This window comes from Triticum dicoccoides, chromosome 5A, assembly GCF_002162155.2.
Source record: "Triticum dicoccoides isolate Atlit2015 ecotype Zavitan chromosome 5A, WEW_v2.0, whole genome shotgun sequence".
NCBI classification, from domain to species: Eukaryota; Viridiplantae; Streptophyta; class Magnoliopsida; order Poales; family Poaceae; genus Triticum; species Triticum dicoccoides.
The window spans coordinates 580111854-580125042 of NC_041388.1; the positions used below are offsets into that span (position 1 = coordinate 580111854).

The following is a 13189-nucleotide window of genomic DNA, read 5'->3' on the forward strand; positions in this document are numbered from 1 at the left end:
GTGCTCCAGCCTGTCTTTGACCGGCTCCCAGCCTCCCTCCGTTACGATGCCGTTTGCTCCTACTGCAGACGTTGGTACAGTGCCGTGGCGTCTCCCATCGACCATATGCATTAAATAATCCATGTACGCACCTGGAATACCATATCCATCCCATATCCAGAACGGGTCGACGCCTCGCAATAAAGGGAGCAGGCGAGCTCATCCACGCCAAGGAGTTTTGGCTTTGTTTTTTTTTTTTTGAGAAGAAGGAGTTTTGGCTTTGTAGGCGAGCTCGTTTGCTCCTTTTAGAGTATGAAATTGAAACGATGCGCGGAGACGTCTGTCGAAAGAGAAGGAATGAGGCCCGTCCGACTCAAGTGTTGCGGGCGGGCAGGTGGAGTGGAGACTACTGGCTCTGGCTAGCCGTGGGTCGAGCCGGAGCCATCGCGACGCGCGCACGCCACTCCACTTGTCTCATTCTCACTCTGCCTTGTTCCGTAACCCAAACGGCAGCCGACGGCGGGCCGAGGCGGACGGATAACTCCGTCGACTCCGCCCCCATCCAGAGACGCCGTGCGCAACTTTGGTTCCGCATCCCAACGCAGGAAGGAGGAAGCAACCGCGGCCAAACTCGCCCCGGACGCACGGTGGCGTGTCCTCCACTTCCGCTCCGGCACTAGCGCCACGACGCAACAATAAGAGGAGGAAGCCCGCTGGACCGGGGCCCCGCACTGGCACGGCTCGTATACACGTACGACGACGCATCCACCACACTCCACGCCCTAGAAACGAGTGAAACGCGCGCGCGCCGGGAGGGAGAGGGCGGAGATGGCGGCGGCGGCGATGGCGCGGCGGGGTGTGGCGCGGGCGCTGGCGATCGCGCGGCGGGGGATGTGCTCCACCTCGGCGCCCGCGGCGGCGCTGTCATCGGAGGAGCTCATACGGATGGAACAGGACTGCAGCGCGCACAAGTAGGGTGACTGCTTGCTCTCCCCCCTCCTCGCACGCCTTCTGCTTGCGTAAATGTCTCAGCGGCAAAAACTCTGCCGATCATTTCTCCGATCGCGCTCGTAGCGGGCTTTCGCGCTCTGTGTTCGGGTTCGTGTGAGTTGGGGCTGTCTTCGGTTAGCCCCTTTCATATTCTTCTTCGGCACTTCATCTTCAGATAGTGGCGCGGTTCCGCAATGGAGTAACCGATCACCAACTTAGGCCCGCAGAAACATTTTTCAGCATATTCTCGCACGTCAATTTTGGGATGTTTGTTTATTACCAGTACGGATTCTATGCCCAGACTGCAATTTCTGTATATCATAGTAGTGAGAGTGACAGTGACTCAACGGCGTCGCCTTTGTTTCGAACTAGTGTAAATCCGCGCTTGCTTTGATTGGGATGCCCACATTTCTTAGTATTTTCTTTGTTCCACTGGCAGACAAAAAAAATGAGATTCCGACTCAAAATCATGGTGTGTATTTATCTGCAAAGTCACGCTTTCTGTTTTGATGATGCGATGATCCAAATTTCTAGTCTGAAATTCTTGCTGAGCTCAGCATTTCACTGCGTGCAGCTACCATCCGATTCCCATGGTGTTTTCCAAAGGGGAAGGTTCGCATATATTGGACCCTGAAGGCAACAAATATATTGATTTTCTCTCTGCTTATTCTGCAGTCAATCAGGTTATTTTCTCTGCAATTACACATTTTATCCAAGTGCTATTTGACCCTCACAGATCGGAATTGGTCGGTCTACATTCTTCGAGACAACTTATTTATGCTCATAATTCATGATCTTGGTTTGTCAATTCTCTTGTAGGGCCATTGCCATCCAGAAGTCCTAAGAGCTTTGATAGAACAAGCAGAAAGGCTTACACTTAGTTCCAGAGCTTTCTACAATGACAAGTTCCCAGTCTTTGCGCAGTATTTGACGAGCATGTTTGGGTATGATATGATGTTGCCAATGAACACTGGAGCCGAAGGAGTGGAAACGGCTATTAAATTGGCAAGAAAATGGGGTTATGAAAAGAAGAATATACCAAAGAACGAGGTATAACTTCACTATATGGTACATGTGTAATCCTATTAGGGTTTTTCCAGTATTGGTATGTGCTGGTGCTTCAATGGATTTCTGACCTGCTAACAGGCTTATGTTTCAATTCAGCTCTGACTTGCATCTGTCTAGCATATTATGTTCTCTGGATGGCCTGTTAACTGTTAAGGCTTCTTCGCAAATAAAAAATAATTTACTTATGGTTCTGTTGACACTGTCGCAGATGATGATATTTGGCTAGGTTTTTTTTCTAATTAAGCAAGCAAATATATTATAAAATATTTGTTTGATGACATATGAGAAGAAATGTGAGAGGAAAGCATCGCATAACAGAGCCTATCCAACTTCAATACTACCATTTACCATAGAGTAAATGTGTCAAAAGTTCCTTTCGCATGACAGAGCCTATCCAACTTTAATACTATCATTTACCATAGAGTAAATGAGTCAAAAGTTCCTTTCTCACAACATCTTCAAAATAAGCGCATCATAGCCCCCAACTTAAGCTAGGGTTGGCCATGATCCCTTCAAAACGTGCGCAGCTCTGTACATATTGGTTTTCACCTCTTCCTTCTATATGAAAAGGCAGTGCTCCTGCCGATTTCTCAAAAAAAAAAACTTAAGCCTACATTTGGTGATCGGAGATATGCCCGTGCTTTAGTATTGTGTTGCTCCCAGATATATGCTCTTGCTTATTTTATCTGGATATCCTGAAAACACATAAAGATATCATATCATTGTATTAAATAAATGAAAAACTTAATGACAGGTGCAAAAAAGCTGTTGAAGCAGTGTCTGTTTTCTTAGTTGTTCTTATTACTGTTTGATCGCTCTGTGATACAACTAAATGAAGATTATCATATTTTATGTCTTGGCAAATGCAGTGGTTAATACCTTGAGAAGCTGGAAGCACATTAATACCTACTTTTGTCAAATGTTTGGAGTTTTGCAGGCTTTGATTGTCTCTTGCTGTGGATGTTTCCATGGTCGGACATTGGGGGTCATTTCTATGAGCTGTGACAATGATGCAACTCGTGGTTTTGGTCCTTTGGTTCCTGGTCATCTTAAAGTTGATTTTGGAGACATTGATGGGTTGGAGAAAATCTTTAAAGGTATCCAATCCATTGAGCTCTGTCAAAATGTCAAGTGCCAACCATATGCTACTGTTATTAGTGTGTAGAAGCATGCTGACAAATACTATTTGGTTCAGAGCATGGGGATCGTATATGTGGTTTTTTGTTTGAACCAATCCAAGGAGAAGCTGGGGTATGAATCTTTAAGTTACTGGCCTTTTCTTGAATTTCTTGATATCCTCTCTTGCTAGTTATTTCCTATATAGTTAGAAACTAATTGTCCCCTAGTTGATGTTGCATGGTAGTACTGTGTTCATATCGAACTCAGTTTGAGAATTTGATTGACTGGAAGAGCTTGTTAGCTCTGCATGGTATGCACTTTCTGGGTACATCTAAGAGTATCGTATATGCTTGAGCACATTTTCCAGCTTAAATGTCAAGATACACTAGATGTGGTAGCAATAATGATCAACAGTAGAATAATAATCCTGCAAAATGGAAAATAAATAAGAAGAAAGTACTTTATGATATGGATAGACATACGAGTTTAGGGGAACCCTTTGATTGCACACTGTCCTGGTTTATAAATTGCAAGTTATTAGATCCAAGCACTGCAGTTTAATCACTGTGCCATATCTCTCTGACATGATAGGAAAACACGTATATCTGGATATTTTAAATTATCTGCCAGTATTCAGATAACTTGAGTAGTTGATTTACGGAACAAAAAATAGACAGTGAGTAATTAGTTCCTTTGCTGACCAAAGTGCTAAAAAGACAGGGCTAGTTTTTCTATAGGTGACATTTTTGGTGCCTCTATCCAGGTTTCTGTTATATCATGATTGTTTGTGTCCTGATGCTACCATTTTTCCAAATATATCCTTTATTCTGTTGCGAATTTGTGTAGGTAATAATCCCAGCAGATGGTTATTTGAAAGCTGTCAGAGATTTGTGCTCTAGGCACAACATTCTGATGATTGATGATGAGATCCAAACAGGCATAGCTCGAACTGGCAAAATGTTGGCATGCGATTGGGAAGGTGTACGACCTGATATGGTGGTAAGTGTCTTCTCTGATACTCTCTACTTATCTGCTCCGCTTGCTTCGCATATACCTGGTGTTGAGGTGACTCTATTTATCTCCTCTTCTACTACACAAGTACCTGGTGGGTGAGGTTTTCATTTTGCTCTAGGATAGCAACTACAATTCTGAGTTTTGACAATGTATCTCAATTCTCCAGATTCTAGGCAAGGCACTTGGTGCTGGAGTAGTTCCGGTCAGTGCAGTTCTCGCGGATAAGGATATCATGCTGTGTATCAAGCCAGGAGAACATGGAAGGTGTGAACTACTGTTAATTTTGTTTGTTTTAGTTCATTCCAAAGCAAAGTTGAATGTAAGCTGATTCAGTTTTGTCTTTAGTGAGCACAAATCTCGACATGCCGTCGTCTAGTTTTGACCATCACACTAGGAAATTACACTCTAGATTCAGCTGTATGATCTCTTTGTTATTTTCAGTGTTCTTTTTGTGTATGTCTTGTTCCTGAAATTACCCTTATACAGTTACACTTGATCATTTGCAGTACCTTTGGTGGAAACCCGTTGGCAAGTGCTGTGGCAATTGCATCTCTGAAAGTGGTCAAGGATGAAGGTCTTGTTGAAAGGTACATTATTTTTTTACAAGAAACTCCAGTAACTGTCTAAATTATATTTTACAAGAAACTCCAGTAACTCTATTATTCTTTCTTGTTCTGATCATTTGCTTAATTGCAGAGCCGCGGAGTTAGGTCAGGAGTTCAGAGACCAGTTACGAAAGGTTCAACAGAAATTTCCTGATATTATTAGGGAAATACGTGGGAGAGGTTTGCTTAATGCAGTAGACCTAAGCAGCAAAGCTCTATACCCTGCTTCTGCATATGATATTTGCATCAAGCTAAAGGAGAGGGGCATTCTTGCAAAGCCCACGCATGACACCATAATCCGATTAGCCCCTCCCATTTCAATCAGGTACGACCCATGTGCCCATGTGTTATCATGCTTCGTTCCTCTGTTATTCAGAAGTCTGCATTTACTGACGCCGTATTATGTGATCATGTTCGCTTGCTAATACCCAAAACCTGGTTACAGTCCCGAGGAGCTCACAGAAGCATCGAAGGCACTCAGCGATGTGCTCGAGCATGACTTGCCGCAGTTGCAGAAGCAGATCAAGAAGCCAGAATCGGAGGCAAAAACACCCGTCTGCGATAGGTGCGGTCGGGATTTATAAGGGCGACCGTTCATCCGAGCAGAGATGAGGTACCAGCAATTTCAGAGACACCGTAACAACCCGGAATAACAGAACATGGATTTCTCACTGTGGTATACCGCACCATGTCGCACTCCCTGTTCAGAAAATGTGCCATTGCTACATTGATTATAAATAAATGGAATTTGTCTGTCGACCCATCTGCCCATTCTCGTTATTTGTAGTGACATTGCTCCTCTTATCCCACGCTCAGCAGACACCAGCGAGTAGCGACGTTGCCCACTACTGTCTACCGGGGCACTCAAATTCAGCTCAGAGAGTGCTCAGGCAGCACTGATATTCTTGTCATATATGCGAGTGCCCATTGGTTTTCAGTTATTATTCCTATGGTATCAAAAAACAGTAGTATGTTTTCCCTGTCACGCTGATCATGCAGTAGCGTTGCTATTATTGTCTGTTTCCTTTCATTTGCCAGCTTTGGCCAGGTCCTCCTACATTTAGGCATTGCCGTCAGAAAATAGAAGCACGCTAATCAATCCAAGTGCTTTAACCTCGTTTTCCTTTCCTCCTTATCCCTTTATATTTATCAAATCAAATTATAAGGGCATGAGGTTCTGAAACAATCGCCGGGATTGAGATTCCGAGGTTAACAATTGGCGTTGCTCTTCAAAAGAATCTTCCAAGAATCAGATCTAAGTGCTCTGAAGGCTAACGAATCGCATGGACCTTGGTGACGACGATGGACACTGACGCCCAGGCGCCGGAGGCACCGTCGTCGCCGCCGCCCCGGTCCGCCCGGTCGAGGCCGTCGAGCTGGGGCAGCAGCGGTAGCTCCGAGTACACGAGCCTCCGGGACGTGCTCTCGGAGCTGGGCAACGGCGGCGGCGGCGGCAGCTCCTCCGACCTCCACGACTTCGACACCTCCAACATCCCCATCCGCAACCAGCTGCTCAAGCACGCCGCGTCCGCCTACCTCCAGTCCGCCATCGTCGTCACGCCGCGCGAAAGGGGCTGCCTCAGCAGGGCCTGGCGCCGCCGGTGCCGCATCCTGCTCCGGCCGTGCCCCGAGTGCGAGTGCGACGTGGACGTCGACCCCGTCCGCCGCTGCGCCGCGGCGTTGGCCGGCTCGGTGCGGCGCGTCCTCGCCTCCCTCTGCGGCTGCGTCGCCTGCATGTGGACGTAGCGCGCACAGGTGCACCGGCCATCGTTGCTGCCGTTTGGCCATGCATGCATGCTGATGCTTTAATTACTACGCTGAACATGACTGCTTCGTGTATGTGCACGTAGGCATGATTTTGCTCTTTGCACTCTTAATTAGATCGCGATGCATGGTGTCTGATGCGACCGTACATATTTAGACGTGGGGCTGTTTTAACTTTAATTTGTTGGAGCTGTGAATTATTATGGACTCCAATAGCTGGCGAATGTTCGCTCTAAGGGGTGGCATTTGCAAAAGTTTATGCTGGCGGTTGCTTGAGAGACGCATGGCATTTTCTTCACAGACGCATGTCAGTTTCTGCGAAGGAAATTTTGAGGCAAAAAAACGAGGAGAACCTGTCATCGTTTGATATCGCGCCGCAACTAACACTTTCAGCAAAATTCGTTCGTTTGCCATCCCCTTCCCAGGAAACGTCAGTAGATAGCATTACGGATTATTATTGCCTGAGATTCGTTATTGCCCTTGTTAAATCAAATACAAATTGGCGGATCGTGGATGGAGGGCTCATCCTTCTTTTCATTTAAAGTAATCCGGCTTTAGGACACAAGCGGAGAAGCTTCTCCCCACAAAAAAGAGAGGAGGAGAAGCTTCTCATGCCTTTGGGTGTTAACAATGGAGAAGAAAAGAGTGTGTAAATCAATACCAGCTCGTGCCCCTTCCGTGAAGAATCGGATGGCTTATGTGTGAGTATGTGACCCATTCAGATCTACCTGCCCCATTTCGCGGTGCGGGTCGTGGGCGACTTTGGCTGCGGGCGGCCGCTCGTGCCTCGACGCATGTCTAGTGTGAGTGGCACGCTGTGGCGGTGAGGCTAGGGGGTTTGCTGGCCAAGACCATGTCGGGACCTTCCTGGTCCGACGCCTAGACGACAACTAGTCGAGGAGGCATCTCCAGTGAGATCTCTTGGCTATTGTTGCGGTCGATTTGGTTTCCCTCATAAGTGGGCGGGCGGTTCAGCGGTTGTTGGTGGCCTCGTAGAGATTTGTGCTGGCTAGCGTTGTGAGGCGACATAGGGTGTGCTTGGTGGGGAGGTTGGTAAGAGGGATGGGAGGCTTCGAAGTGGTCGGGTTACCTGTCGCCGGCGCAGGGGTGTGCCGGTCGTGGATGCATTCGCTCCTCCTCCTTACCCTTTCCTTAGCCGAGTGTGAACTGGAGAAGGTCTGGCGACGTTCGGGGCAGAGTGACTATTGGCGGCTCCGTCGGCGGGGGGCTGTCGGTTAGTCCAATGCCGGGGCGTTTGGATGTTCACGGGGTTTTTCTGGATGTTGGTCCGCAGCCTTGGTGCGGGAGGTGCGGTGCTCGTGGGTGGAGCGCGTGTCTCGGGTGCGTGGCAGCCATGGCCACACGGTGACATGGTGTTGGTGGTCTGCGTATAGCTAGGCGATGGTGTCGTGGGTGCCCTTGCTTCTCGGGGTACCCTGGTCTACTGGGCCGACGACGCTGGCATATGCGGGCGTCGTCATCATCTGGAAGGCTCTGTTGCGGTTGCTCCCACCTCCTTTTGTGCTGCTTGGGGTGAAAAGTTGATCTTCGGGGTCAGGCGGTGGCGGCACTCCAGTGTCGCGCCATTCTTGAAGGCATCGTCTTGCACTACAAAAAAGAGACGTCATTGATGATACATGTTTGTCATAATAGATCACGTTTTCTGTCACCCATGTACATATTTGATGAGTTTATGACAATAATCACTTTTCATCACAGAAGTGTCCATTGCCATGATGATAAATGGTGCGTCGTAGAAGAGTTTTTCGTTAAGAGTAACCAACATGTGGCAGCCACTGTAACAGGTCGCCGTTAATCTATCGGGTGCGGGTTTTGGATTTGATACCGTTAACAGCTTCAACCAGTGAAACAATTTCATGTGTCGGCTTCTCATTCGCCAACGAAGCCACAAATCAGCTCTACCTATTAAAGATGTCACCCATTCAATAAATAATATGCTCCTATATAATTTTGACACGTGGCACGGACCCAATAGAGGCTCGTTTAGTTAAAAAGATTGTGTCAGCCAAAGGCCCACAAGATTTAGGCAAAAGTTAGCGGGTCAGCCCACTAATGGGCGTACCTATAGCCCATTTACAGCCCGATATCGCCCAACCCATAAGGATAAGTGCCAATTTGGCTCGTCACCGGCCCATGGGACATTCGCCGTCATTATGACCCTTTGGACTTCCCGTCCATTAGCAACTCATGGAGTTTATGCACCCAATTCTGGCCCGCTCTGTCTTCTGGCCTAATAAAGGCCCGTGGTACACTTGAACCGATTTTTTAAAATCTCCCGTTCACCTCCCACTGGTTAATTATGTTGATCCTACACCAAAGCAAAAGCACAAGAAACTAACAGAGGAGCAAAGTGTTCCATGGCTGGTTCAATTTCTTTTGTTGGTCAAATGGACCCAAGACTTCGCTGGCAAATCATGCCATCAGAGATCAACAAAGGTGGCCAAGTTTCAGGTCAAATGACCAAGTGGATCTAGGGGTTACTTCACAAGTGCCATCAAAACGAATCTTCCAACTCAGAGACGGACTCGATCATGACCTTGTTTTGGATATGCCCTTTTGCCATATCCTTTATCTACAACTTTTAAGTTTCATGGTGATGTGTTTAAACTAATCGGAATGCTGCATGTTAAGTGGGCTTTATTGATTTAAAGTCAGGCGCAACTTGCATCTTCGTTCTGAAAAAACAAGTGCCATCAAGACTCAAAACTAGGGTCTGGATGATTTGGTAGAAAGGTGTACTACGAGCCTCAATCATTTTGCATATACAACCCTAGGAGGCTATATAATATTTTCCAAGATTTATGGAGGGCATCAAAGTGTGGTTTAGAATTGATGACCATTATACATGAAATTAATGTCCACTTACAATAATTGAACTAGAGCATGGGACATTTTCGTGGAACGGGGTTTCATATGTGGAGAGAAATTTATAGGAATTTTTTAAGAATTTTTCATGTAATGTGAATGGTGGTTGCTTTCGAAAGTAAGGCCAGGGTTTTGGAATCCCAATGTTTAAAAATATTTCTTTGAGGAAAAACGAAGGGAGCAAGCTCCAAGCCTCCAACTACAGAGGCAATAATAATTGACAAGAGTTGAAGACCCATCCATCAGCCACCAAAATTCTGGGGAAACCGAAATACATGCACAAATAAAAATAGACACACTTAAAAGCAGTAAACATATTATGAGGATTTCACAACGAACATCTCATTCAAATCTTTATTAGCCCCACTTGATATAATAGGTCTGCCACCACGACATCATCAGGGAGACTGAGAGGATAATGGGACTCCCCGAAGTTTAACCCCCTCTAGAACAAAGAAAACGTCAATAGCTAGTGCAGCCATGACCCGGTCCAAGTATGGTAGCAAAAAAGTTAGTAGGGGCGTTCTTGAGTTAGTGATGTGTCTGGTCGACAAAGATTGTCACCGTTTTAGTATATTGCACTTCTTAAAAAAGGATGCTGCATCTCTCATGCAAGTTTTCAATGATTGCCTCCTTTTTTGGTAATTTTTGGGAATTAATACGAGCGAAATAGCCAGCTAGTCCTCATCTAGGTAGGATGAAGCAGTACTCCATTGAACTATTGTTTCGTCGTTTTTCAAGAAGACATGTGAAATCCAAGTCCGTCTTAGAGCATCACCGGCAGCTCCCCTTTCCCCAATAATTTTCTGGTATTGGAGAAGTTGGGCCAAAAAAAGGTGCTTTGGTAGCTGCCCGTTCCCTAATATTTTTGGTGATCCCCGAAAAATCACCCCAACTCCCCCTTTAATAGAGGGCCTCTCTCCTTCCCGATAACCCATGTACAAGGGGGCCATGCCACATCACCGAGCCACCGCCATCTTCGCGATTGCCACCGCTGCCCACCGCGTTGTTGCAATCGAAAATCGCCACCATCGCTGTCGGCAGCCATTGCACCATTGTCAGAAAAAAAATGGCATGGTCGGGAGAGAGCAATATCTCATCAAGTGGAGCCCACATGGCCACGTTGGGTATTGAGGATGTATTTATTAAAAAAAATGAGACCTCATAGAAGAAACTCCGCAAGCACTGTGCATTCGAGTCAGGACTTGAATTCGGATGGGCTGGCAGCAACCTCAGCTGCCTAGCCAACGGGTCCATGCCCCATCCTCAGGATGTAATTATTGAGAAGCTACAAAAGCAATCCACCTGAACGCCAAAGAATTTGTTAGAAGAACACCAATAACCACCTACTGGAAGAGATTTTTCGGGGAACTGATGGAGATGCTCTTAGTGCGGTGCACACGTTGGCTTCTCCTATCTTTGACCATCAACAAACAGTTGGCCGGTTTTTCTGCCGCGTCCAGCTGAAATCTCCAACCAAAAGAAACAGATCAGCATGCATGCAGGAACGATAGATGGCAATTGGCTGGAATAAACGATCCCGAGACAATACAGATAAGCTGATTTGTGTTCCTTTGCGCGATCCAATCGCCCCAGGGCAAAATCACGCGAGGTAATCTGTTGTTCCTTTGCGCAATCCAAACGACCAGCCCCCTCCGGTTGTTCTCTCTGGTTCAATCATTCATGGCAGCACATGTCTGTTCCCTTTGATAAGAAGATCGATTGATTCTCTGGACCCGCGACGAGATCGAGTCTCTGGCTCATCTGTATGATGGTTCTTGAGGTTGCAGTTCGCCGGCGGCGAATTTAACCGGATTCTGGCGGCAAATCTCTTCTCCGACCCTGCGTGCTGTTCCTTGGATGGTAGTGGAGAGAAAGATGCAGCCATCGCCGCCGCCGGAGCACAGGAGGGTGATCCGCTTCGTGACCTTCCTGGCCCTCTCCCTCCTGGCTTTCTCCTGCTGGGCTCTCGTCAACTCCCGGATCAACAACGCCATCCTGATAGCCGATGCCGACAAGACGCCATTGCTCGCCGGCGGTGATGATGACAGAGACAGACACAGTACTGGCGGCGACCATCCTGCGTCGATCCCGGTGGCTGTGCCATCCAGTAGTGACTTGATGGCGGGCGCCGTCAGGATGGGCGGTCCGGTTGTTCGAGAGACGCCGTTGGCAGAAGGAGGAGGCGAAGAAGAAGGGAGCGAGGGATCATGCGACGCGGAGAGCGCGCAGCTCAGGGTGTACTTGTACGACCTGCCGCCGGAGTTCCACTTCGGCATGCTGGGGTGGGACGGGAAGGAGGGGGAGGCGGCGTGGCCAGACGTCCGTGACCCGGGCGCCGTGCCACACTACCCCGGCGGGCTGAACCTACAGCACAGCGTCGCGTACTGGCTCACGCTTGACATACTGTCCTCCACCCTGCCCCACAGTCCGGACGGCGGCGGCGGCGGCACGAGCAGGCCTTGCGTCGCCGTCAGGGTGACAAACGCCAGCCTCGCGGACGTCTTCTTCGTGCCCTTCTTCGCGTCGTTGAGCTACAACCGGCACTCGAAGCTCCGGGGGAGGGATATGGTGAGCAGGAACAGGATCCTGCAGGCCGAGCTGGTGAGGTACCTGATGAGGCAGGAGGAGTGGAGGAGGTGGGGCGGCAAGGACCACCTCGTCGTCCCTCACCATCCCAACAGCATGATGCAGGCCAGGAGGAAGCTCAGCGCCGCCATGTACGTGCTCTCCGACTTCGGGAGGTACCCGCCGGACGTCGCAAACCTGAAGAAGGACGTCATTGCTCCTTACATGCACGTGGTCCGGTCTCTCGGGGACGACGAATCGCCGGCGTTCGAACAGCGGCCAGTCCTGGCTTACTTCCAAGGAGCCATTCACAGGAAAGATGTAAGTGGCAGAACGTTCTCTTCTCTGTGCCCTGTCAAGGTTTAACAATTGGGAACTTCTTTGGTACATGGTTTCAGGGTGGAAAGGTTCGTCAGAAGCTGTACCAGCTTCTCAAGGACGAGAAAGACGTGCACTTCACCTACGGGAGCGTCCGGCAGAACGGGATCAGGCGCGCCACCAAAGGCATGGCATCGTCCAAGTTTTGCCTGAACATCGCCGGCGACACGCCCTCCTCGAACCGCCTCTTCGACGCCATCGTCAGCCACTGCGTCCCCGTCATAATCAGCGACGAGATCGAGCTCCCTTTCGAGGACGTCCTCGACTACTCGGAGTTCTGCGTGTTCGTCCGTGCGTCGGATGCTGTGAGGCAGGGCTCCCTGCTGCGCATTCTCCGAGGCGTGACCAGGGACCAGTGGACTACCATGTGGAGAAGGCTGAAGGAGGTGGCTCATCACTTTGAGTACCAGTACCCTTCGAAGCCCGATGATGCTGTTCAGATGATATGGGGAGCCGTGGCTCGCAAGATGCATTCTCTGAAGCTGCACCTCCACAAGACTGACAGGTATCAGAGAACACATTCAGATTCATGAAAGGTCTAGCTATTTGGAGCTAGCTTGCAGTTTTGATCCCAAGTGAGAGTTTCTAAGGTCACCATCAGATAAACTAGATGATCCGATTTAAACCGACATTTATTTTGCTTATTAAGGCCTACATTTGGTAGTAATTTTTTTGCCATTGAATTTCTATGGCAGGAATAGTTTTCTTTTTGTAATGGTGATTGATGCTGTAAATAAGACTAACATATGTTGGTATGAGCGCATATATGCTCTCCACGTGAAAATATTGCAGGATACAGTTCCACAGCTAGGAAAATA

General features: G+C 48.2%; 3 protein-coding genes across 3 annotated transcripts; all 3 read left to right on the plus strand.

The window, feature by feature from the left end:
• Window positions 1-526: 526 nt before the first annotated feature.
• Window positions 527-5538, plus strand: LOC119303022 (ornithine aminotransferase, mitochondrial-like). The gene is made up of 10 exons (XM_037580100.1): window positions 527-950; window positions 1544-1652; window positions 1789-2019; window positions 2975-3134; window positions 3233-3288; window positions 4003-4155; window positions 4337-4434; window positions 4677-4757; window positions 4867-5100; window positions 5221-5538. The coding sequence occupies exons 1-10, from the start codon at window positions 808-810 to the stop codon at window positions 5357-5359; spliced, it is 1404 nt and encodes a 467-aa protein (XP_037435997.1). The 5' UTR covers window positions 527-807; the 3' UTR covers window positions 5360-5538.
• Window positions 5539-6077: 539 nt separating this feature from the next.
• On the plus strand, window positions 6078-6521 carry LOC119300054. Its single transcript, XM_037577137.1, has one exon. The coding sequence runs from the start codon at window positions 6078-6080 to the stop codon at window positions 6519-6521; it is 444 nt and encodes a 147-aa protein (XP_037433034.1).
• Window positions 6522-10871: 4350 nt separating this feature from the next.
• LOC119297960 (probable arabinosyltransferase ARAD1) lies at window positions 10872-13189 on the plus strand. Its single transcript, XM_037575530.1, has 2 exons — window positions 10872-12314; window positions 12392-13189. Exons 1-2 carry the CDS (start codon window positions 11286-11288, stop codon window positions 12902-12904), a joined length of 1542 nt encoding a protein of 513 aa, XP_037431427.1. The 5' UTR covers window positions 10872-11285; the 3' UTR covers window positions 12905-13189.

Excerpts from the sequence above, each read along its gene's own strand:
- LOC119303022 (XM_037580100.1), top strand. The coding sequence starts at position 808 with ATGGCGGCGGCGGCGATGGCGCGGCGGGGTGTGGCGCGGGCGCTGGCG. Across the intron at positions 3,135-3,232 it reads GTTGGAGAAAATCTTTAAAG|AGCATGGGGATCGTATATGT; the intron begins GTATCCAATCCA and ends TATTTGGTTCAG. Across the intron at positions 4,758-4,866 it reads GATGAAGGTCTTGTTGAAAG|AGCCGCGGAGTTAGGTCAGG; the intron begins GTACATTATTTT and ends GCTTAATTGCAG.
- LOC119300054 (XM_037577137.1), top strand. The coding sequence starts at position 6,078 with ATGGACACTGACGCCCAGGCGCCGGAGGCACCGTCGTCGCCGCCGCCC.
- LOC119297960 (XM_037575530.1), top strand. The coding sequence starts at position 11,286 with ATGGTAGTGGAGAGAAAGATGCAGCCATCGCCGCCGCCGGAGCACAGG. Across the intron at positions 12,315-12,391 it reads GAGCCATTCACAGGAAAGAT|GGTGGAAAGGTTCGTCAGAA; the intron begins GTAAGTGGCAGA and ends ACATGGTTTCAG.